Source organism: Acinonyx jubatus, chromosome B4 (genome assembly GCF_027475565.1).
Source record: "Acinonyx jubatus isolate Ajub_Pintada_27869175 chromosome B4, VMU_Ajub_asm_v1.0, whole genome shotgun sequence".
Lineage (NCBI taxonomy): Eukaryota > Metazoa > Chordata > Mammalia > Carnivora > Felidae > Acinonyx > Acinonyx jubatus.
The window spans coordinates 53,273,676-53,300,642 of NC_069387.1; the positions used below are offsets into that span (position 1 = coordinate 53,273,676).

Here is a 26,967-nt window from a genome sequence, read left to right on the forward strand (position 1 = left end):
TTTTCATCATTTTGTGGGCATGGAGGTATGAAGAGGTAATACATAAAAGAGTTTTTCTTTTCCCTTAGGGGTTTTTAAATCTCATCAATGAGACAAGATAAACACATGGAGAGATAAAGAACATGGAAACCTAAAACTCTTATTTGAGCCCTAACATGCAATTTATTTTCCTGAATCCAAGCTATTTTAAAATTTTCAGCAGATTTCAATGCTCTAATAATTTTTCCTTCCGTCACTCATCAACCCCATGCCTCACTGCCTTACATACATCATACATTCACCCTGGCCTTTCATTTCAGGAGTTGACTGGAGAATTCTTCAGATAAAAAAAAAACATTTTGAAACTTCATTTGGTGCATTTCCCTGTTTCTGGGCAGGAGACCATCTGAGGCATTCGAAACCCAAGTGACACAGCCATACACACGGCTAGAGAGCCTGCTCCCTCCCATCTCCCCTGTCACCCTGTAATCTCAGAAAATTCTTCCTTATGTTCAGTCTCAATCTGTTTTCCTTCTATGTTGGCCTCTCTTTATCACTCATTCTGATTGGGAGAGAGGTACACAAACCCTGCAAAACTTAAGAAAATTCTGAAGTGCCCACCGGGTAACATTGTTCCATTGCTTATTGCTCCAGGTCTCTGCAATTATAGGTCTCACATAGTTTGTTATTAACCCATTAAAAATCATCAAAATATCTCTTAAAAAGAATTAGTTTTGTCCCTACAGGAGTTTAAACCCTTTTTCAGCCATTGGGTTTCTCTTTAAGATTTTGAAAAATGAAATTATCCTAATTTCCAGGACAGATAGTTAAGAACTCCTATTTCAATTCCCCAACCTCCGTAGCCTTCTCAGTGTCATCGCGTTATCATGCATTTGACTAAGGGACAGTACAACCCTGAGTTGGGCCATGACTGATATGACCTCCCCCGTCCCTTTCAGGCCATCATATGAAGTAGGGGAAACAGAATTGACAGCTGTCCTGACCTACCCAACACTTGCCCCAGGGGAGCCCCTGAGGACCAGGAAGACTCCAGCATAAGCATGGCAGGCATTTTCCCAAAGTGGGCAGAGTGTCAAACCTGGCACAGTGACTGGTTTGAGAGACCTGGGGATAGGAGGGCAGCCAGGGCCCACATGTCTCCCTCTTCCCCAAATTCAATTTCCCCAACCTAGACCCCTCCTCTTATGTTCTCAATTCCAAAGTTTTCATAACTTCCAGAGTACTCATCTGAGGTCAGACACCTATCATCCATCATCTAAGGCCAGCACTACTCACACCCAAAAGGGCATACAAATCACTTTGGATCTTGTTAACAATGTATATTCTGATTCTGTAGATCTGGTTGGGGCCTAAGATTCTGCATTTCTAACAAGCTCCCAGGTGACACCCACACAGCTGGTCCATTACCATACATTGAAGAGCAAGGATCTAGATGACTGTAGCAGGTGCTATAACTGTCTCCCAGGAGAAGTCCATCTATTCACACTGTTCTGTATGTCCTCTATATGGCAAAGACAGTCATAACTCATCCCATCCTGATTTGGGAATCTCACTCCATGGCACAAAACAAAATACAAATCGGGCTCATAAATTCCCTCCAAATGTGAATAAATACATCCCTCACAAGTGTGTCATTCTTTCATGAGTCCTAAAGGTCCATGTACCCTAGAATTATTGTCCCATTTCTTTTCCAACTCACTTATCCATATTTTATTTTCCAAATTGTTCTATAGGCATCCTCCTCCAGATAGTGTCTCTCAACCAATACCTCTTTCTCAGTTTCTACTCATACCTTCCCTTCCAAAGTAATGATGTCTCCATCTCTATCCAGTTACTAATTTAAGTTCATTTTCCACCCCATTTGGGGGTGTCAATTTTCTCTCCCCAAAGAATCTTAGATTCTCTCACAAGGTTTTTACACAAGTCTCTTAAAAAAGTATCTAAAGGAGTTGGTAAATATATAATAATCCTGCCTCTACAGCCTTCCCTGGAGGCACCTACTCCCTGTGAGAATATGAGAAATTCCACAAGTAAGAAAGTAGCTTCATATCCCTCCCTTCCAGGGCAGGACCCATACACAAATAGAGAACACTGGCCCTCCTATGCCAACCATAAACCTCTGTCAAGAAAGATGCCTGTTGTGCCCATGTTGAAGTTGGTCTCCTCTTCCAGGAGTCCCTGGAGTCAGGTAAATTTGGTTGGGCCTTCTATGAATTTGCTACTTCTGGACCCTCTCCACATCCCATGGGAATATACAGAGCAGGACCAGGGAAGGCCCAATCAGCCTTTCTCCTGAGATAGCCTTGTATTTTCCATGTTGCTCTTTGAATGAACACTGTTCTTACTGTTGGGTCTACAGGAAGGGGAGAAACTACTCCTTGCCCTGAACAAGACTCCACTCTGATGAATCGGACAGGACAGTAACCAGAACTCAGACTGAGCCACACAAAGCAAAACTAGAAGTGCCTGGGTACACTTCTAGATGTATCTAGGTACAGACCTAGGTACAGGTCTAGATATATTGTTCTGGATTGAGAGAAAGGCTGTTTGTCAATGAAGTCTCCCAGAAGATTGTTTTAAAGGAGAGGCACAATGCTAGCCTGAAAGGAAGGACAGTATTCTATACCAAAGAAAAATGTGAGAGTTAATTCAATTTAACAATTCATTTCTCATTATGTGCCTGGTCCTGGGTGATGCTTTGGGGAAGTGAACAAGATACACTCCTTACCTATGGTCAGGAAAAAAAAATAAGGAAAATAAAGACACACAGATAACTGTGGTATTTTCTTCTTTTATTTCAGCCTTATTGAGGTATGATTGACATATAAAGTTGTAAGATATTTAAAGTGTACGTTGTGGTGATTGGATAAGCATATACATTGTGAAATGGTTCACTATGCTTTCACCACTGTGAAAGCATTAATGATGGTATTTTAATCTAAATTTTTCATGAAATGAAGTAAATGTTCAAAGGGCACCATATTTCAATGGCTTCATCTTTACACATGGACAAGCTGGAGTCTTGGTCTTCAGTGTGAGGTCCCTGGAGAAGACCCCACCCAGGCCTACTGAATTCCAAATGCTAGAGGAGGAGCCCAGCAATGTGTGTTTCACAAGCCCTCCAGGTGAGCTGACACCAGTTCAAGTTTGAGCACCATTGTGCAGACTGCTATTCCTGGCTTCTCTCCACCCACCATCTTTCATTGTGACTTTGATTAGTGGGTTGAAGAGACAACACTGAGCATGCCCAGCTCAGCCCCTTCGCAGTTCTTGGTTTTTTTTTTTTTTTAATCCAGAACCAATCAGCCCACTGGACACATGTATTCTACATTGCTCACAGAAGAAAAGCAGGTTTTCTCCTGTGGTGGGAGGCAGAAGGTACTCAGCGCTGCTTATGATGAGGACTAAGTCTGCCTAATTTAGTGATGCAGGACTAGCAAGCCAATCATGTTTCATATCTAAAGCTGACAGTTTATTCACCTATGTCTTGGGTAACAGTTGGTTCCAGACATAGGAGGGAGAAATGCAGGGTTTTTTGTTTTTTGGTTTTTGTTTTTTTGTTTTTTATTGAGCAGAATGCAGGTACTGAGTGGCTTGCTCAAGGTCACATTGCTAGTTAGTGGTAGAAACAAGACCAGAACCCAGGATACTTGGCTCTCAGCTGTGCACTTTCTGAGCAGGTGGACCAAAGCAGACAACTGTAGAGAAACTGCAAAGTTCAAGAATACATAAATAGCCAAGTAGAGGAACAAACCCCAGGGCTTTACACCATGGGTAGTGGGTTTAAAGCCAAAGTGCTTTGTGCTTAGAGGAAAGCCCTGGCTCCAATCCACCTGTGTGGGTTCTGTTGCACGCCCACTCCCCTCCCTCCCACTGCCAAGGGTCAAGCTACATAGCCTGCTCAGTGGAGTCTGAACAAACATTGCCTCATTCTCCTAGTGTCATTATCTCTGCCTACAATCTCTCCCTAGTACCCATGTGTGGCAAAATCCTATCTATCTTTGGAGAGGGATAACCCAAATATCATTCGTTTACAAGGATGTCTCTGATTTCACCAATCAACTCTCATTACTGTGCCAGCCACAAATGATCACCCTCCACTCTGAATTCCCAAGACACTTTATTTGTGTATTACTTATGATAGTTTTATACTTTATGTTACAGGTATACTTTACCCTTTGTATTAGAATATAAGCTCTTGGAGTGGCTGGATGGATTTAGGGTAAGTGTCTGACATCAGCTCAGGTCATGATCTCACGGCTTATGAGTTTGAGTCCGTGTCAGACTCTCTGCTGTCAGCATAGACCCTGCTTCAGATCCTCTGTCCCCCTGCTTCTTCCCCTTCCCTACTTGTTCTATCTCAAAATAAATAAATAAAATTAAAAAAAAAAGAATATAAACTCCTTAAAGGTAGGGGCCATATTTCATCTTTATTTTTGTATTTTTTCTAGTTTCCTTTATGTTATTAATTGAAGTATAATTAACATATAGTGTCATTATATTATTCTCAGGTGTACAATATAAGGATTCAGCAATTCCATAAATTTCTGAGTAATCATAAAGATAAGTGTACTCTTTTTTTAAATGTTTATTTAATTTTTGAGAGAGAGAGGCAGAGCATGAATGGGGGTAGGGGCAAAGACAGAGGGAGACACAGAATCTGAATTAGGCTCCAGGTTCTGTCAGTACAGAGCCCAATGCAGGGCTCAAACCCATGAACTGTGAGAATGTGAACTGAGCTGCAGTGGGGTACTTAACTGACTGAGCTACCCAAGCACCCCAAGATATTTTTTATTACTTAAATTCCACATATGAGTGAAATCATATAGTATTTATCTTTCTCTGCTGGATTTGTTTCACTTAGCATTACATCGTCTAGGTCCATCCATGTTGTTGTAAATGGCAACATTTCATTTTTTCAATGGCTGAGTATTTTCTACCATATATATATTAATGGACAATTGGGTTATTTTCATATCCTGGCTATTGTATGTAATGTTACAATAAACATAAAGGTATATATATCTTTTCTTATTCATGTAAAGAAGAAGCTTTTGCACAGCAAAGAAAACCATACACAAAACAAAATGGCTACTTACTGAGTAGGAGTGGATATTTGCAAATGATATATCCAGTAGGGTTAATATCTAAAATATATAAAGAACTTATACAACTCAACATCAAAAAATCCATTTATAAAATGGACAAAGACCAACAGACACACGAAAAGATACTCATCATCACTAATCACCAGAGAAACACAAATTAAAACTGCAATGAGATATCACTTACTTTGTCAGATTGGCTAAAAGAAAAAAAGGTAAGAAATAATAAGTGTTGGCGAGAATGTGGAGAAAAAAAAACTATCATGCACTGTTGGTGGGAATGTAAATTGGTGCAGTTTCTAGGGAAAGTAGTGTGCAGGTTCCTAAAAAAAAATAAAAATAGAATTACCATATAGTCCAGTAATATCACTACTGAATATTTACTCAAAGAAAACAAAAACACTTTTCTAGTTTATTTTAATAATATATTTTTTTAAAGCCAGTAAGGCCAGTGAGCAGCTACAGACAAAACTGTAAAGTAGACAAGTAAAAAGAGAGAGAGACAGAGACAGAGAGAGAGCAAAGACACATCCTTCACTCCACAATAAGTACAGAACTCTATTAGTATTCCCTCACCAACATCCCATGGGAGTCCTAGCTTTCCATGCACTCAAGAGTACTCTCCAAAATCGTGCAGGGACAAGCTTGCATTTAGGTGTGATGATGTAAAAGTGAATATATACCGTCACTGCTGAGACCAAGGTCTATAGTTTTGGTGCTAAATTAAGTGGGGTTAGCGACTCGGCTGTGCAGGATCCCATAGCTGAAGTAGATAGCAAACCCAATCAGCATGGAGACACCAAATCGGGCCCAGGTGTCAGCTGTCATCTGCATCATAAGGCAAACATTCACAAAGACACTCAGTAGTGGGAGGAGAGGCAGAGCAGGGACCTTAAAGGGAAGGCGACTGGAGCTCTGTGGCTGTCTCCAGATGACCCCAGTGATCCCAATGATGAGCACCAGGAGCACCACAACCACTGAAATCCACACTGGGTCTCCAGAAAGCAGAACTGGCCACTGGGCCAGCACCAGGCAAAGAAGAGTGAGCAGCAGAACAAGCAGTGAGGAGCAAACATAGACAACCCGGCCAGAGAGTGGAGTGGGGGAGGAGCTGCCTGTGAAAAGTAGTTCCTGTAGAGTCAGCTGCTCTGCTGCAGGTCCATTCTCCTCCCGCACCTCTGCTTCATTTCCCCCATTCTTCACCTCAGGCTGATACCTGAGGATGAGGATACAAATAGCTACCAGGGAGTGAGTAAACAGGGTCCCAATGGACATGAAGTCCACAAGATGAATGAGTTCAAAGAAGAATGCAATGACTGCTGCCATAATGCCCAAGACCACAGTGGCCACAATGGGGATATGTCTGCTGGTGTGGGTCCTGGCAAGGACATGGAACAGGAGGCCATCCTTTGCCATCACAGAGATCACCCAACGTGCAGAGAACATATCATTCAAGATTGTAGTGAAAAGAGTACAGAGAGCTCCAATAGCCACAACATAGCAGGCAGGGGCCCAGCCAATATATAGAAATGCCTCAGGCAAAGGGCTCCCAGGTTGGAGCTGGTAGTAAGGCACCATAAGTGTAAGTGCTGAAGTGACACAAAAATACATCAAAAAGCAGATGAACAGTGAAATCACAATGCCCATGAAGATGGAACGCTGGGGATTCTGGGCTTCCTCAGCTCTGGTAACAATATTGTCAAAACCTATAAATGCATAGAAACAGGTAGCTGCTCCACGGAGAATCCCCTCAAAGCCAAAAGGCACAAATCCTCCATAGCCCAGAGGGCCCAAGCTTGAGGTGTCATTGAGTCCAGCCTTTATGTAGTCCTCTTCTGTGAGCTTCCAGTTGTGCAGGTCCCCTTTAATGAAGCCAGAGATGATGACAAAGACAAGAATCAAAAGGCTCACCAATGTGATCACTTTGGTAAACAGTACTGACTCCCTAGCCCTCAGAGCCAGCACTCCGGTAAGCAACAACACCAGACCCATAGCAAAGAAGTCTGGATATTCTGCAAGTACCTGTTGAACATGCAGTAAGATACTCTCATGCAGGGTCTGAGAGATCTGGTTCCCAATCAGGTAGTCAAAAGCTCTTGTCCATGCCCGAGCTACACTGGCTGTCCCAGCAACATAGGAGAGGATGAAGTTCCAGCCAGTGATGAAAGCCCAGAGTTCACCTATAGTGACATAGCTGTAGAGATATGCAGAGCCAGAATGGGGAACCCGGACAGCAAACTCTGCATAGCACAGCCCAGCCAATGCACAAGATAGGCCAGCCACCAAAAAGCAGATCACAGTGGCTGGTCCTGCTTGATTGCTGGCCACTTCGCCAGCCAGGAAATACACACCTGCACCCAGAGTGTAGTCTATACCCAGGGCCACTAAATCCAAAGTGCTTAGCCATCTGAGAGGGGTAGGTTCAGTTTTCTTTTCCTCCAGCGTACATCTGCGTACCAGCATTTGACCAAATCTGCGAAGTGCCCGACGCAGCATTCTGGCTGGAACTGAAGAGGATTGTAGGATCAGAGAGCTGTAGCAAGTCCAGGGGGTACAGAGTCTGGTATCATCTTCAGTGAGGCTGAGTTAAGCTTATGGTTTGGGGCTGCTGAGTTTAGCTTCTCAGGCTTCAAAGCTGCTACGCTGTATTTCTTCTGGTATGTGCTGTCCCTCCACAATGCCTAAGTAAACAATAACTATTTACTGAACCCATTTCCAACCAACTGACCAAAGATCAAAAGTCCCATAGCACCTGTTGCAGCACAGATTTTGCAGAGAGCGACACCAAAGGACATCATAGACAAATCAACCCTGTTTCTCTCCCCCCACCACAAAAGAAGTGCCAAATACTTCCCAACATTCTCTTATTTTATACACCACATGACACCAGCCCCTTTGGGTTCATCTAACTCATGCAGCTTCATGTACTGATTAAGCTATAAGAGGGGCACCTGGGTGGCTTAATGAGTTAAGCATCTGACTTCTGATTTTGGCTTAGGTCATTATCTCACAGTTGTGAGATCGAGCCCTGCATCAGGCTCCATGCTGGACATGGAGTTGGCTTAAGATTCTCTCTCTCTCTCCCTCTGTGCCTCATTCACTCATGCTCTCTAAACAAACAAACAAACAAATAAAGCTGTAAGACACAAAAGAACATGAATTTATTGTTCATAATTACATGTGGGATGTTTGCACGGTGCTTGAGCATGAGTTATGACACATTAATTCACAAACCAGAGGGCCTCAATTAAAGACCCATTTTTAAATATCACCTGAGTTTAAAATACAAATATGGTCCCCAGTCTTAAAACCCTTAGCCCCAACATAAGCTACCCAAGGTCAGATGGCACTTTGCCCCCTTTTCTCCTCATTCTGCATCATCCATTTAGTTGTACTGATGGCAAAGAATGTACAGTCCAACCCTTCACTTTACCCATCTAGGCCCACAGGGGGCGCTGTGAGAAGAGAGGAAGAGGGAGAAAGAGGCATGGCCTTCATAACTACCTGCAAGAATCAGAGGACAAGGCTGCCTGGTGAGGAAACTCTGGAGATATAGGTGCAGCAGCCAATCAAGGGTCCATTACTAAGTAGGGAGAAGAACCAGAAAGGTGGTTTTATGAATGCTGACATTAATTAAGCCTTATTCAAAGCAACAAGGCAAAATTTACTACAACTTTTATAAGTTGTAGTAAAGTTTTAAGTAAAGTTTTATAAGTTTTATAAACCATGGTCTATGAGACTATGATGGGTAGGGAGAAAAGAAGTAAGTCACCTAGCTCAGTAGCTCACAACCAAACAATTCCTCTGTCTCCTCCCTCTCTGGGTTCCAGGAAAGTGAGTTCACTTCTGCAGACATTCTCCTCATTGTCATTCTCCTCATTGTCCACACTGCTCTATAACCACTTTGCCTCATCTGTGATGTTAGCTTCCAGCAGCTTGGAGACCCTGCCTGCTCTAGGAGCTTGTATTAAAACACTCACTTAAAACTCCCTATTAAGTTTTCACAAGGGTTTTTAACTCACTCAAACCGTTGTCTGAATATGCCAAATATCTGGTTCCTCTTTTCCTTTTCTTTGTTGCTGCTATTCAAATGGCCCCTCCTCAAGCAGAACAAGGCTTCAGGTGAACAATTCACAGCAATGACCCAGGAATGAGTAGTTCAGAACAGAAAAAAACAAAGCCTTGCAGCCCCCTCTCTCCTCCCTACTCAGGCTTTGGTTTTGAGAGAATTTTGGCAAATGTCAGAGGTTTCTAAAGATGGAAAGATCAAATCAAAATGGAAAAGTCTCTTCTACAGATTATCAAAAGGAACACTTGACTTATGGGTCTGACCTTCTGTCTACAAATCCATCTAAATTCCTTCTGTGCTGCCCACCAGCTCCAACGTTATGATTTACCAACAAGCTCACGAGATAGATAAGGAGGATCAATTGTTCACTCATGGAACTTTATACAGGATAAATGTGATTGACGTATCTCCCACCTACCCCCAGGCTTCAACCCTTCAGTGATTCCCACTGCCCTTCCTTCATAATCCTTCTTTCCTTCATCATCTGACTTGTGCTGATCCCTCCAGCCTCGTCCCTTGCCAAGTTCCTGCACAATTTCCCAGTTGTGAAATTCCACACTCACCCTGTTCCCTGCCTGTAATGCCCTCTTGTCCCCTTCACATAGCTAACCCCCACTTCTCTTTCAGTTCCCAGCTCAGATGTTGCTTCCCTAGGAAGCTTCTCCAGACCTTTATGCTGCCCTTCCTGTGTGCTCTCATAATGCTAGGGTTACTCCGTGTGCCATTTTCCCTAATATGTCAAAATTCCAGCTCAGCTGCCTAACTCCATTAGACTGTGAGTTAGGTACTCAATACATATTTTGTTGAACATGTACAAACTGAGAAGAGAAACCTGAAAGAACACAAAATCTATAATTGCTATCTACTTGAATTTGAGATACATACTTTGTAGCCAAGCAACCTTTATAAACCTGACTCAGGTAAAAAATTTAAATGGTATTACCTTCCTTATAGAAGGCAAGCAAAATCAAAAGTGTGAAGGGAAAACCACCTGTGATAAAACCTTGACTGTATATCATTCATGGCAAGTATAAGCCACACATAGGTCATTTGCCTTTGATGACACTTGTTTAAAAATATCAGGCTACCTTGGGTTACAGGCAATGAACAACTCATGCCCAGGTAGAGAATCCCTACTTTTCTGAAGGCATTATGCTCAGGTCCTATAATCTAGGTGGGATGTCCTAAGGCAGAGGTTCTGACTTCGGGAGACAGAGGGAGGCATAATGAAGACACCTGGGGACATTTTCAAATGTCATATCCTCTCACTCTGGAGATTCTTGTCCACTTCCCATGACTGCTCTCAACCACCCAGCTGAGAAGAACAGTCCTCAATTTGAAAGTGAAGAGATTCTAAAAGCTTTCTTCACAAAAAGGCAGCACAGTTTAGTAGGTAGGAGTAAGTTTCTGAATGTAAACTGCTCAGGTGCAAATCACAACTCAACCTCATACCAGGTGACTCTGGACAAATTAGTTCACCTCCAGGGGCTTTAGTTTCCACATCAGTCAAATGGGAATAAAAGCAAATACTGCATAGGATAATTGTGAGGAGTAAATAAAATTATGAGTATAAAATACTTAGTTCAGTGCCTAGCAAACACTATGTACTTAATATAATCTACCAAATATTTAATATGAAAATCTGCTATAAAGTCTTCAAGCTTTGAAAATAAATTAGTCTTTGCATATGTCTATCTTCAAAATCATCCACTAAAACTCAAGCCTGTTAGCTAGCCATCGTGAGACAATGAATATGGTTTTATTCCATATATTTTGCCTTGAAACTCTACAGACACTAATTAGATACCCTCATACATGCTGTTGCTAATCACTTGGGGGTCCTAGGCTTACTGCGTTAGAGAAGGCATTGAAAAATGTAAGGCTTTAATATAATAATAATAACAATAATAATAATAATAATAATAATAATAATAATCTGTAATCATAGATGCCTCATCTTATTTCTGGAAGAGACAATGCTGGGTACTAGAGAGGGAAGAGCAATGAACATTATGTTAGAGATTTTGGATATGAGCCCTGGATCTTCTACTTGACTATAGAAACAAGGTAATTTGCTTAATCTCTCTAAGCCTCAGTTTCCGAAACTTACTTTTATTGGATCAACATGAGAATTTGATGAGAGGATACAAACTATCATGCACCATTGGTGGGAGTGTCACTGAGGCCACCATCCTGAAGCACAATCTTATTGGAGTTAAGAATGCACACACCCTTCCACCCTGCAATCCCTCTCTGAGGTAAACACTCCAAAGAACTCTCTCCTGAGTCCATAAGGAGGCTCATATGAGCATGTTCATCACAGGACTATTAGTGGCAGCAAGTAGCTGGAGCTACGCCAGCATCTGTTACTAGAGGGATATATAAATAAAATGTGTGGTATGTGCACAATGAGATGCTGCACAGAAGTCAGAAATAATAAATTTGATTTACATTTAACAACATGGGTACCTCTCAGAAACAACGACAAGTAGGAAAAGTAAAAGCAGGATGAGGTGTAAAGCACAATGCCATTTATGCACATTTATAAAACAGACAAAAATGCTGTATAATTGTCAAGGATACACACATATCTGTTAAAAATATCACATTATTCCTCTGCTCAAAACCTTCCATTGGTTTCCCTTTTATTCAGAGTAAAAGCCAATGTCTGCATTTACAATGGCCTACAAAGTCCTACAGTATTGGTCACTGACCCAGCTACCTCTCAGCCTCTGTTTCTCTCTTCCCATTCATTTTTCTCTAGCCACTGGTCTCCTAACCTTCTGGCCTCCTAACATACCAGGCGAGACCCTACCTCAGGGCTTTTGTACTTGATGTCCCCTATAACTGCAGCACTTATAGCCCACAAATCCACATGGCTGCTCATTTCACTGCATTTAGTGAAATAGGACATGTGTAGCATGACCTTCTTAATCACCCCATATAAAACTGCAATCTGCTCCTAATCACACATAACATACCTTATCCCCCTGCTCTTTTTTCTATAACACATACCACTGCCCAAAGTACTAAATGTCTTACTTATTTGTTCATGATTTGTCTCACTTCAAAAGAATGTAAGCTCCACGAAAACATGACTTTAAAAAAAAAATATTTTGCTCATGGCTGTATTCCTCGCATCTGCAACTGTTGTTGAGTGGATGAATGTATCTAAATATACATGTAGAGCATATACTGGAAGATCATTTGTTAAATACAGGACAGTAATTCCCCCCCACACACACACCCACTGTGAGGAGAGAAAATGAGAATAGAGATCAGGATGAAAGGGGAAAATAAAATGCTTTGTAAAGGTGCCTGACAGGAAGCAATGGTGCTAAAAGCCCATGACTGAAGGAGGGTTGTTTCCACTCCGTGCACTTCAGGTTCGACAAAGAAATTGCATGAGATGACACTGTGAGCAGGCTCTCAATAGAATTAAATTCAAGGGGAACCAGAATCCTGTAATCGTCAGGACATGGGGAACACAGAGAAAGAATGCCTGCTAGAAAGAGGGTAGAGAACAAGGGAAGACGGGACACCCCTCTTACCAGTCCCCTCTGAACCCATTTCCCTTTTCCCAATTCTTCTTTCTCCATCAGCTCCTTCAACTGTCTCTGGAGGCTCCTTTCTGGGCACTAAGGATGCTTGTACCATGTTTCTCCCTCTGGGGAGCCACCTTTGTTCTCGGGAACAAAGACACAAGAGTGGTTCCTCTCATTTGTTGAATCACACACCCCTTGAGGTTGGTCACCTCAAAAAAATGTCCTACACTCTTCTGAAGTCCATCCATGGACTTTAAGGAGGAATGCCAGAGGAGGACCATCTGAATGGCAGGGTTGGAGAGGGGCAATGTTTTTGATAATTTCTGTTTCCTTCAGCTGTGTTGTGCAGGGTTGTCCTTGTGCTCTTCCCACTTTTACTAAATATGAGCAAAAGTGGACTACAGACAAACTATGAAGATATCAGAGAAATAATCTAAAGAACAAAACATCTGGGAATAAATAATCATATTTTATGACACCAACAAGCAGAAAAAAAAAAATAAGCAAGCAAGCTTACAGAAGAGAAAGCAAACCCATTATTGGGAATCCTGAGAGAGACTATCACAAATCCAGTTTATAACAACACAGAGAATCACTGTTTTCAAAACCAATGTTCAGAAATGCCCTCTCTCTGTGCAGTAATCTGTGGTTATTCTAATGGTTTTTATTCAGTCCAGACTCTGACTCAGCTGTCAGAACCCCGTCCTAATTCTCTCCCAACCCTCAGGTCCATAGCCTCCTTCCTAACTCAGTTTTTCACATCCTGACTTACCCTTCCTGGGTTGAGCCTTTGGCCTAAATGCCTGTCCTGCCAGGGATGTCCTCCTCACTCCTTTCTGTCCAGTCTTGATGCTCTAGCTTTTCTCAAACCTATTCTACAACCTCCCCCATCTCAACATCTAGGTGGCCTTTTCTAAGCCATCATGATTGAGCCCCATCTCCAACCTTCCTCCTCTTCCCACCAACACTTACAGGGCATCCTGCTGCTCATGTGGAACATTTCCCCTTTCTATCTGCTGGTGTCCTGGATGTGTCACTTAAATTCCCGAAAACTTTGGGAGGGAAGGGCCAGGATCCATATACCTCCTTCTGAATTCCACACTCCCCTTCTAACTCTCACTACCCAGGATAAGGATCTTCTCATAATTGTAGCAAGGAAACTTAAGAGGCATTTGGGACAGAGAAAATGTATATAGAGATGTATTGAATGACTAATATATCTTGAGATTCCTAGAAGGTTTGTTTGTTTGTTTGCTTGGAAAGATAGAATGGGCCAAACAAAGGTGTAAGTTGTAAATAAACTAGAACAGGCACCATCATCTATTTCAAGTGCATTCCCTGAGGACATTTCCTAATGTGGGCTCTGTGTCTGTGAATCTTACTTTAATTAAGAAACAATCCCTCCCTAAGAAGGTGCTTACACAGGGGATGTGCTTAAAGAAATACAGAGCAGGGGGCAGGGGACATTAATTCAGCTTGTATGAATTCCAAAATACCCCTGGCTCTCTCTTTCTACTTCTTCTCTGTGTTTATCTCAGTTTCTGAGCTCCTTAAAAACTCCAAAACAAAATATCCATCACAAATGGCCAAAAAGAACACCTGCTAAATCCAACAATATATACCCAGTAAATTGCAGGCTGTCTTACTTTCCCAGACAGCCTCACCTGCTCTCCTCTGTCCTGGAGGGTCATTGTGTTCATTCCTCTGTCTCTAAGAAGGGTACTGCCTTCACTCTAGACCTTTCCTTTTCAAAAAAAATTTAAAGTCAGTAAGTCCCACTGTTTCCCATGCTTGTGCATTAACACTTTTGCCAATCAGTATGTTGGCCTTGTGGCTTCTCCTGAATAGCCTCAAAGATAGTTTGGATATCAGTTGCTTTGCTAGAAGTTTGATAAAGACTTTAGAGGAAGGCTACAGAGGATGTTAAATAATTATTTTCAAGTGCTCAAAGTTTCGGAGAAGTGGACTTTAAATGCAACATTCTTTTCCAGAGATTATATCAAACCCTTTGTATCCAAGCACAGCTCCTTCCTGATCTCAAAGTATGTAAATTCTCTTGTCCTACTTAGAATTTCCAGACAACAAAAACTCTGGAACCAATCAAACCAGTGGCTCCCAAATAAACAAGTATACAGCTTTTTGTATAGCTTAGCTTCCCCAGAGGTTCTGAACTTCTAACTCAGCAACCCTACAACTCTGATAGGGGGCAGTCATGAACAAGAGTAGAGGTTTGAGTTGAGGGTGAGAACTTTAAATAATAATAATGTAGTGCCTGTGCACACCAACACTTCTAAACTGGAAACAGTCCAGAATACATAAGAAAAGTAAATAGAGAAAAGCCACCATGAACACTGGGGCCATGTCTCTTACCCAGTGGTAAAAGGGATTAGTTAACAAAATCAGATAAAAAAAATGGAAGCAAAGTAAAGGCTAGGATGTGTTCAGAGTAGGTGGTGATTTTAAAATGGATGGTCCAAGAGAGCCTCACCTTCACGCTTTTGTGTAACCATCACCAACATCCATCTCCAAAACTTGTTAACCTTCCTCACCTGAAACTCTGTACTCACTAAACAGTAACTCCCTGTAGTTCCTGTACTTTCTGTCTCTGTGAGCTTTCTGTCTTCATGAATTTGACTACTCTGGATACCTCATATAAGTAGAATCATACAATTTGTACTTTTGTGACCAGCTTATTTCACTTAACATTACATCTTCAAGGTTTATCCATTTTATAGCATATGTCAGAATGTCCCTCCTCTTCCAGGCTGCATAATATTCCATTGTCTGTATATCCCACATCTTGTTTATCCATCCATCCACTGATGGTCATGTGGATGTTTCACCTTTAGCTGTTGTGAATAATGGTGTTACGAATACGGGTATACAGATGTCTTTTTGAGTTCCTCCTTTAAATTCTGTGAGATATATACCCAGAAGTGTATATGTAGTTTTTTTGTAACCCACAATACTTTTTTCCACAATGGCTACACAATTTTACATTCCCGTTAACAATGCACAAGCATCCCAATTTCTACATATGCTTGCCAACTCTTGTTATCCTCTGGTTTTTTTTATATCAATCATCCTAATGGGTGTGAAGTGGTACTTGGCTACTTTTGAGGATAATAAGGAGGTCTGTGGGGCCAGGACAGAGTGAGTGAGGGGGAAGCAGTAAGGGATGAGGTCAGAGAAAAAGCAGGAAGCCAGATCCTTCTGTAGGGTCTGAGAGTCACTGTGAGAACTTTGGCTGTTACTCTGGGTGAGATGGAAACCCTAGAAAAAATTATAGTTTCACAAGTTTTCTACAGATTGGTGTTTTTGAACTAAGTATTGGATACTCTAATAAGGAAAGCCCTCCTCCAGAGTTTGAAAACAAGTCATGGAGATAAGTTTTGCAGAGCTCTCAATAGATGCCTGGTGCCTCTTATAACACAATGAGGCCTGAACAAGCTGTGTTCTTGCCTCTGCCTCCCTCTCTAGATGCCAAAACAGAGATGCCATACAGCCACCCATGGGGGAGGACAATGGCAGATTGCTTTCCCTGAAGACTTTCACTTTATGGATTATCTCTAGGCAGGACTCCACCACTGAAAACTAAGTCACTTTAGTGCCTTTCACTATTTTAGATTATTCCCACTATAATTCAGGATAATGAAGAGTTTACATGGAGATAAAGGGTGCTTTCTTGGAACTGATGATATTAACGATTACAAAGACAAGGGTAGGTAGAGTCTCAGAAGGGGGATAAGAACCATATACATCAGGCACTCTGAAGCCTTGCAGAATTAAATAGGTGAATTCAATCCCAAGGCCCATATGCCTCAGAAAGGACTGTCAGAAATTTCTGAGATGCTCAGAGCTGGAGAAAGGGCCCCAAGGGAAGCCTGAAAACACATTTCTGAGAAGTAAAGAGTACTTCTCATAATCTCACTTCCCCTGGGTGACAGAGATAAAATCTCTACATCCATATGAGTATTCCAAGGAGTTCTACAGTTTCCCAACAACAAATAATCTGGAGAGAATCACCGCCCAACCACTTTTTATAAATTCTATAAGATACAGACTTCTGTGTGTGAGTAGGGATGGGGATGGACGGTGGAGGAGAGAATTGTGGGGTTGTCCTTCTGGGAAAGGAAAAGAGACAGAAATCAGTTTACATAATGACATTCTATATTTTCAAATGGGAGTTAGGGGAGGAAAGTATAATAAAATCTTGAAATCCAAATGACTAATTTCTTTCAGCAAGAAAACATACCATGTACTTCTAGCTTCTGTGTCCTGTGTTTCTTTCCATCTAAGAACCATCTTATTCATTGTCCACTCTCAAAATATTATGATTATCACCCACCCCCGGGGTAAAGAGACTTTACAGCTTGCCTCACCTCATAGTCCCATCTCATTTCCTTTCTCTGTGGATCTTGACAGAGGTCCTGGGTTACCTTTAAGCTTTCAAACATTACAGTAAAAATGGGACTAGGATATAGGAGAAGGGTGTTCTTCCTCCTTTCAAGTAGAAAAATAATAGACCTTAATGGCAGTGTACATCTTACATCATTCATTCATTCATTCATTCACTCACACATTCATTCATTCAAAAATATTAAGCACCTTTTAAAGGCCAGTCCTAGGGAATTGGGACTGGAACACAATATGGAGGAAACACAAATAGGGAGGAACACAATAGGGAGGAAAAAGATGTGTTCCCTGCCTGCATGGCACTCATTATCATTAAGAATATTTGTATATAATATTCTTGCCCAAAATGTGTAACCTGAACCTAATGATAAAATGATCAGTCTACAAAAGAACTTTCCTCAGTAAGTTGACTTTCTATAAAACAACTGACCCATGCTGTTCAAAACTGTTAATATTAGGAATGACAGTCTGAGGAACTGTTGCAGATTAATGGAGAATAAAGAGACATGACAATGAAACTTAATGCAGAACACTGAACTGCATCTGCATCAGGGAGAAATATTTTACTATAAAAAAATCAGACAATTAGTATACTTAGAATATGGACCATATTTTATACACATAAGCACACAAACACAAACACACACATTGGAGGGAGCAAGTAGTGGGAAAATATTAAAACAGTTGGTCAATCCTGGTGAAAATAAATGGGTATTAATTATTCTATTCTTGCAATTTTCTGTAGTTTTCATATTTTTTCAAACCAAAAAGATAGGAGGAAAATAAGAATATCCCAGCAGTAAAGGTTATGGATTCTCCTCCCCTAAATACTCTTTATAAACAAACTTGCCATCATTTTGGTTGGATCATTCCACCCAGAATGATCTAGCCCCAAATCAGAAACTTTAGATCAAAGGAGTGGATGGAAGATAGAACTCTCTTGACTTTGCTTTATAACCAAAATTGTCAGCCAGCCAAAAAACCTCAAAAGTAACCACAACCATGGCTCATGTTAGTACAGTTATAAAAATTCCATATTCTTATTATCATTTTGTGGGATTAACACAAACTAATAAACCAGGGCCCTAGACTTCAATTCTAGAGATATTTGGGAACATGGGAAGAAACTGGAAGAAGAGAAAAATGGTATCTGGCAAGTATTAGTACCAGGTATATGTGCAAGATTTAGGGATGCGTTAAGAGGGGGGTGAAAGTGAACCAGAATTTTTTGAGCTGCAGGTAAGGCACATATGTTATTTCATTTATCCCCCATAACAGCCCAATGACATAAGCATAATTATTCCACTTTATAGACAGAGAGTTTAGATAACTGTCCCAAGCTCATATAGCCAGTAAAAAGGAGAGCTAGAAATTGAATTTGGTTCTTTATTGCTTCAAAGACCACGTTCTTTCTCCTGAGTACCCTACCTTCACAAAAGGCAAGACTCTAGGGAATTGCTATAAAAGGAGTATTTGAGCCACGTTCTTTTATTTGCTCCAAGGTCACCCTCTGCTAATGTCTTTCCTTTCCTCACAAATAGATATTGATGAGCCAGAACTGGAAGTAGTGGGACCATCAAAACTAAAATCTCCAAATAAACATTGTCCTGATAAAATCCAAACTTAATTTAATCTAGGGCCAAAATGTCTTTGGATTGTCCTTTTGGATGCCAAGAAAGATTTCAAAGAATTGCTATACCTACCCCAGTAGTTCCCAGATATGATTTAATAGCTAATTGTAATTCCTGCCCACAACGTTAGCCCATCTCCTTTTGCTTGGCTTTTAGTGGAATTATAGGATAATGGATCTCAACAGGAAATATAAGTCATCCTCATAGGAATACTTTCATCATATTATTCTTTCACCATTCTATTCTAAATCTTTTCTGGTCACTGCCTCATTCTTACGAAGAAAAAGAACAATCTTCAGTACAGTTAGGGAGTGCTAAGGAAGAAAATGAAACCTTTACTCTTATTGTGTAAAGGAAGATGGGGGTGGGGAGCAGACATTTTCTAAAATGGGACCCAAAAGGTAAGAAGATGGTTGTAATATTCCTGACAGCTAAATACCTACAGATTTGGCCTTCCCAAACTTCAGCCATCACTGAGGCTTCCAGTTGCTGCTGGCCCACACCATTAGGAAACATCTGTCAAAAAGGACAGCTCCAACTGGGACAAGGGAGGGTAGAAAGGCAGATGGTGCCAGTTTAATGAGGATGGTTTAACAAAACATCTTTTTAAAAGTTTATTTATTTTGAGAGAGAGAGAGAGAGAAAGAGAGCAAGAGAGAATGCCAAGCAGGCTCTGCACTGTCAGTGAAGATCACAACGTGAGGTTTGAACTCAGGAACCGTGAGATCATGACCTAAGCTGAAACCAAAAGTCACACACTTAACCAACTGAGCCACCCAGGTGGCCCTAACAAAACATCTTTTCAAGCCTCCTAATTCATTTGGCCATTTGCTCCCCAGACTTGGCTGCCAATCACAAGCAGAATGGGAATGTTTTCCAGAGATCAGCCATCTCCTTTCTATTCTTAATTCAGAAGAACAAGTACCAGAAAAATTTCAGCTTTCATGCCACTCCAAAGTATGATTAACCCTCTTCCAGATCTAAAATAGGAGGGTGATTCTAGTGAAAAGGACTTCAGTTATGTCTGATTGATCATTCTTGTTTGGTTGTCATTGACAACTAGAGACCTAACCTAGTAGAACATATAAAAATGGACATCAGTGTTCCCCATTGTGACCCATGTCTGTGGCCAGCTCTGAGCTCACAGCACCTAGAACATTGTTAGTATTTATTAATCATCCATGGAAATAAGTACAAAGAAGAATGGATATCAGGCATCAACACAGATATCTTTGTGTATTTTATGATTTTGTCATTATTGTTTTAAACTTATTAATGAATATGGACTTGAAATAAGGAATAATCAGTATTCTGAACATGCTATTAGCATAGGAAGATCAACAGAGAAGATAAAGGATTGCCTTCCTATTTCAGTTTCAAAGGGAAACACCAAATATGTCCAGAAATAAAGGGTTGACAAAGAAGACTCAAAGGATCCTGACTTTATTAGAGAAATTCCATAAAAAGTTCAGAACAAATCTAAGAAATTCCAACTGAAATAATTGGTTTCAGATTTTGGGGGATAGCCAAACTAGAATTCAATTCAATTCAGATGATACGAAGTTCCTTAGACTTTTAGCACCTTGTCCACAACAGACCTCTATCTAGTATGTTCCTACACTTTGCAAATACAGCATATCCAGGGCCAGCTTCCTGCCACACTCCCTGGTCCACCCTCCTGTCCATAAAATTGGTAATTCTAAACAGAGATCCTATAAGCTCTCACTCAGATTCACTAAGCAGCCATCAGACAGTACTGCCCTTAAAGCAGGATAAAGACCTAAATTACATCCTTCCTGATCACTACACTGCATTAGATACCTGAAGTGTGAGTATTCTCTACCCTCCTTCTGGAAAATGACACTTTTCTCAAGTCTTAAAAAGACACTCGTGCGCGTGCGCACGTGCACATGCATGCACACACACACACACACACACACTCTCTCTCTCTCTCTCTCTGTCTCTCTCTCTCCCAACAGACTTGCAATTTTCTGTTCTCTATTAAGTTGAAACTTTTAACATGGTATTTATAAGTCTTTCTTTTCACTGTTGTTCTATCACTTACTCTTACTATTAAACTTTTCTGTGGATCTTTTCATGAACAGGACAAATCTTTGCCAACACTTGCACATGTTGCTGGCATTGACATTAGCCCTCATATAATCTGTCCCTCTCTGCCTAGAACACGTTCTTTTCAAACCCTGTCCAGCATGACTTTCCTTCTGGAAGCTTCTCTGGTCACACCTATGGATAGATATCTGGTCTTTCCAGTATTCTTTCCTTGCCTCCTACTCTCCCTTCATTAATGTCCAGTGGCATAACTCACAGGCCTAGAACTTTGCACAAGAACACTCAGGTAGAGAAGAGGGCAGAAGTAATAAGTGGGGGTGGGAGTGTTGTGAGGAGCAGAACTTCTGCTTGATAATGCTTTCAGCTTGCATTTCCGTCCCCAGCTAAAACCTGAGGTACAAAGAGTTACTTGGCTACAGCCAAGGAAGTACCCCACACTCTGTAGCCCACTTTGGTTGATATCAGAGATCTGACACAGAACTGAGGTCTAGGTCTCTTTCATCACAACAAAGTAAAAGTATAAACGAAGAAACCCACTCATCTGGGATAAAGTACAATATCCGTGAGGTATATGATTTCCTCCAGTGTCATCTCCCTGAACATGTCACGACTGAACAGACAATCCAGAGTTTTACTACTTCCACTGTTTTACTTTATTTGTAAAATAAGTCACCTAAAGCTTTGTCATTAGGCAACATGACATGATACTCAAACTGCAGTGGCTTCATTTAAAGGTAGCTTGAAGAAGGGAGGAGGGATATCATAGTCAAAGGATTAAATGGTGTCTAGAATAGGACTTCTCTTGTTTCAGGAAGATAAGGAAGTATCCCTGAAATGCCCTTATAATATAAGTTTCCAGAAAAAAATAATTTTCTGTATTTATCATAATTTTCCTGTACTATCTGTAAATAACTACACAGAATGGTTCTGTGTACTTTGGGTTGGGTCTAACATGAGCTATTGGAAGATCCCTCAAGTAAAAACCACAAAAAGTTTCTAAGTGTGAAAGACTGGATTCAAATCTGTTAAAGATAAGATTTCAGCTACATGTAAAAGAAAATAAAGGCAAATTCCAAATTATAAAGTTCAGGCACCACAGTGATTCTTTGTGCAAAGAACTCAAGCAAAATCAACATATTCACCTCCCATAAATAATATACATCACCACCATTACCCCCAAATCATCACACAGTCAGTTACACACAGTGCACAATGGTGGCAAATACAAAATAGTCCTCTCTGGGAACATACAACTAAGGGCATTTCATCAATACTTACCCACCTTCCAAAATAAGTAAAAAAAATACATAAAGTATAAATGAGGAAAGGTATTCCTAAATCAGAAATGAATAGTCAAGGCAAAGGCATGTCAACATCCCAGATATCTTCCTAGTTGATGGAAAGTAAGAGTAGTAGTAAGAGTAGTAAGAGTAGTAAGGACCTAATTTTCCAGGTTGGTAAAACTAGTGGGTATCTTTCTGTATACTCCATGGGTCAACCTGAGAAAGTTGCATGGATGATGAAGCTTGCATGGATATCCCCACCTTGGCATTGTGTATAACTGTTTCCCAGCAAAACATGGTTCAAGCTACATCTTCAACTTGGGACATTACCCAATAAATACAGCGTATCTATGCCTTTCTTCCATGCCCCCCACCAAAAACACAAAACAAGATCCACCCACACCTTGAATCAGTAAATTCAGTTTACCCAACTAGACAGATCCAGTTAAATATATTATAAAAATATAATTATTATTATTATTCTCAACCATGGTCTGTAAAGGAAAGGAAAAGAGAGAAACATCATTGCAGTAATAATAAATATGTAAATTCTCCCCTAGGGAAGGAGAAGTAAAAGTCAGATAGCTACCCTGAAAAGTTGGAAAGAAAGCTGGACTAACCAAATTCAGCTTATAGTAAAGAAAATAAATATCCAAACTTGTATCCTAGGGGTCTTTTGAGAACAACCTCACCAAATAGACCACTTACCAGGCATCCTCCCACCCATGATCTTACTTTGTACTATATTCTGTTTGCATGTTACTTGGAAGAAGGCTTTGTCTCCCCTTCTAAAATTAAATCACTCTAGGGTAGGGCCTGTTTCATGTCTCTCAATGAGACTAGAAACCCTAATTCTATAAGTAAATATTACTAACCAAGACTTGAAGACATGGCAGCCCCCAAACTGTCTGCTCCTTAGACCAAGAGGAAACACAGCCACCTTCTCCAGCTCTCCTACCTACATGACCACCCCAAGCCCTACACCTCTCAAATTCATTCCCAGTCTGGCAGAGGCTGAATTCCAAGTCAGTAAAAACCCATCCTGATGTAAACTTCATGCTTCACACCAACTGTGTGTAGAACAAATCCATCCACTGAAATGTTGACCAAAATCTATGTAAATGTGGACCAAAACATTTTTGCTTCCTTCTCACAATATCTATAGAGTTCTTGCTATACTCACACTTTACACTAGTATCATTACACCATTATTTGGGTAAACAATCAGGTAGCCAGCTTTTCTTTAGAGGCTGTATAGACTCCATATTATCTAGTATCATTCTGGTATGGTTGTGAACAAGGTGGTTTTTCCTAGTCCCTCTGGGATAATTTCAGAGAAGACAGGGAAATGCAAAACTTGTCACTCATGATTTGACACATTTACATCTTTATTTTAAGTCAGAATCCAGTTTGGAAATTCTTAACATTTCTATCATCACATCAAAACATGATGATCAACCCGACAAGTCAGAAAAGCATAAGCTTCTGCATCTAGAGACCTTCAGAAACTAGATGGGCTACCAGAAAGAATAAAAATGACATTTTTCAAACACGAATCAGAAAAGGCTGGGAAAAACCAGGAAAGATGTGCAATTAAGGGATTAGAAAGTGACGTGATACATTGATGTCAACAGTGAAAATCAATTTCCTCCCTATTTCCCCCTATGATTCTCAACTCCCTTTTCTTAACCCTAAATCCTGTCAACAATGAACACCTAATTAAAATCCTCAGGAGAAAGCAGGAGAAGGCAATCCTGTCCACCTTGTTTTCCAGACTATAATATATGATGGCCTTTGTCTACAATGAACACTGATCCATGCTCATTTTTTTCCCAAGAAAAAATTGTTTGCCCCCTCAAGTCCTTCCTTTCCTTGTAAGCACATATTCTAGAAATCCATCCAGTGCCCCATCCATCACTATACCGCGTCTCCACATTTAGAATTGCAGCTAGGGGCTGTCGGAGCTCATGACTCCTTCTGCCATGTACCTCCTCGCAATATACACCTTCAGTAATATACTACACATAAAGTATCTTAGGAAAGGCTGACTATGTCCCTGGTTATCTTCCTTCATATATTTAACTGTGTCCTTCTGTCCTCCCATGAAATTACTTGGCTTTCTCTTTCTTGTGTCCTCTCTCACCAGAATGTGCTTTGTTCCTGTCATAGCCCTAGGTAGCTGTTCTATACCACTACCATCTGCCTTGGAAAGTTAATTGTTGTGTTTGTTTTGCTGTAGGAAAGAGAACAGATCATCTGAGTCATATTAAAGTTGTATTATGCCACAATGTCCTGAGTTCTTATCCAATTATAGATCAATATGACTTTTCCACCAAGATCCATCTGCCTTACCCCAGCTCAGGCAACATAATCTATACAAAGAGCATTGGGCACCAATTCTTAAGGAATATTCTCTATCCCTCTTCACTAGTTCTTTTTAATCCCCACTTTGCTTTGTGATTTCTGTGCTAATAAAAGAAAAAAGGGACAAGGATAAACCAAAAGATATAATCCAAAAATCATATTTATCAATTTGAAATATACTTGGTTAAAGATACTGGCCTTTCCACATGATTTTGCTTAAACTAAGGTTAAAATGAATCTGCCTTTGGAAGCATATAACACATATTAATTGATAATGGAGAATCATTCCCAAGAAACTCTAGAGGGCAAGAGAAAGACAACCTTGAAATCAACATTTGGCACATGTAAGCAATAAAATAGGTGTCATGCATGGAGAAGCATTGTCTGGGCTCCTGGTGTTGAAGTACTGCCCACAGTGTACATGGTCTTGGGAGCAGAGAAGGGTGGAGAAGAGTTTAAGACTCTAAGGCCTTAGATTAAAGAGTTGCAAATATGTACTTCGATAAGAGCAAATGGCCTGTTGGAGACCCAGGAAGCCAGACCTATTTCAGGCTTCTCCACCAAGGCTTTATAAATTAACAAATTCATGTACATAAAATTGATAGATTCTAAGAGAAAGAACAGAGCCATCAAGTTTCAAGGTTTAGTTAGCACTGGCTCATTTACAATATACTTGGGAACTCAGACAAGTCTTCACACAGTGTTTTAAAGACCAGTAGGCAGCCACACCCCAGGGGATCTTGGTAATCTTTCCTCCTACAGCCTGACCTGGCTTATAATCAATCCTACCACAACTTTTTAAAATTAGATAAGAAAGGCACAGAGATACCTTCACAGCTGTAAAAAATAGATAACTTGCTCCTTTAGCATGAGGGAAGAATATCTTCAACTCCTCTCTGGTGATGGTGGACCACCTTATAAAACTGGGTCTGATATTCTGCAAAGTCCACACCAATATCCTCCCTAAGAAGATATGATATAGAGACTTTCAGAATCTCAAGTGAGAAAGTGTGTCAAAACATGAAGGAGGCAGCAGAGCCAGATGAAAGAATCTTCATTCAAAGAACATGTCTAAGCATACTATGTGCTGGACCCTGTGGGAAAGACAAAGATGAATAAAGCAAGCTCTGTGCCATAACAGGAAGGAAAGGCCAAGAAGGAGGGCAGGGCAAAGAGGTGGGAAGGACTAAGTAGGAGAAGTGCCAAAGAATAACCTCTCCTAACTCATATTTTCCTCAGGAGAGCTGAGTGTAGGCCTCCAAATCACTCTGACCCCAGCAAACCTACCTGCTTTTCCCAAATTTGCAGGGCTTCTGGTCTGTCTATACCCCCCAAAGCAAAGTCAGCCATGAAATATGCAACCCCCATAACAGAACTCCAAGCCCAGCCTTTTTTCCTCTCTGGCTCTGTGTTAGTTTCCTTGTCAACTCTATAAAAATGAGAAATCACTTACCCATGAGCTTTTTATTTCTCAAAGGAGAAAGACCTGAGAAGAAAGTGCAAGCCAAACCCAGGGACAGGGGAAGGCTTGGCTAAGCAGAGTCAGCACTTGAAGTGGAGCTTGGCAGGAGCCCTCCAGAGATAGGGCCCTTGGGGAGGCCGGGCATTTGGGGAGGCGGGGCACACCAGCAGGTTGAGAAATAGTGAAGGAGTTGGATTAGACAGAATTCAGAAGGAAAGCAGGAGGTGGGGAATGGAAGACTAGTGGGGCCATATCTGGGTGAGTTGGTGGAGTGAGGGCTTAACTGGGACTTTGTTGGAGACTTTGTGGCAGCAAGATATGAATGTAGAAGTAAATAAATTCCCCAGAGTCCTGAGTATAGAGGTTGTACTGGTTGTCAAGAGGAGAATGTGGGGAGCTAAGTGGAGTCCAGCCTGTGGTAATTTGGAGGCCAGTCCCTGATCCAGCTAAAGAGCCTCCTCAGCAGCCCTTTAAACAATGACAGAAGCAACCCCCAACGGCCCACTGAGAAATCTCCTACTAGGTTCCTCTACCACCACCATCCACCCCTGCTCCCTCACCTATGTTTCCCATCACTCCAGGAATAAAACTAAAAGGGAACTGGCTTAAGCTTTACCAACAGGGATTTCCAGAGACACTCACTCAACGTTCTTAGCACATTGTAACTGAATAACGTATTCAGCTTGTGCTAGAGGAAATAAAGGAAAACATAGTCCTTGCCTAGAGAATTTCCTGCTTTGGGATCCTCTTGCATACCACCTGTCTTTCTGCTGAGCCTGGTCCCCTTTCAGGTGCTGCTGGGTGAGGGGTGCACCCATAAAACTGACAGGATGAAGCTGCTGCCATTGCTGCCCCAGGCTCCCTCCCTGTGCCACCTGGGGATCCCAGAGACCCCTACATGGATATGAAAATTGCCTCCCCTACCATGTCCTCCACAATGCTGCAATCAAAAGACCCTAAAGATCAGCCCTAAATGTTTCAAAGTGAATGCAGCCTGGCACAACGAGTGGAAAGGAAAGTGG

General features: G+C 41.1%; 2 protein-coding genes across 3 annotated transcripts in view; both read right to left on the bottom strand.

The window, feature by feature from the left end:
• On the bottom strand, window positions 1-26,288 carry LOC106977151 (cationic amino acid transporter 3-like). Its single transcript, XM_053225957.1, has 2 exons — window positions 25,937-26,288; window positions 1-7,786 (listed from the first exon to the last, which is right to left on the bottom strand). Exon 2 carries the CDS (start codon window positions 7,599-7,601, stop codon window positions 5,829-5,831), a length of 1,773 nt encoding a protein of 590 aa, XP_053081932.1. The 5' UTR covers window positions 7,602-7,786; window positions 25,937-26,288; the 3' UTR covers window positions 1-5,828.
• Window positions 1-26,967, bottom strand: part of LOC113592989 (cationic amino acid transporter 3-like) — a 279,152-nt gene that overhangs the window by 128,451 nt on the left and 123,734 nt on the right. The window lies entirely within an intron of this gene.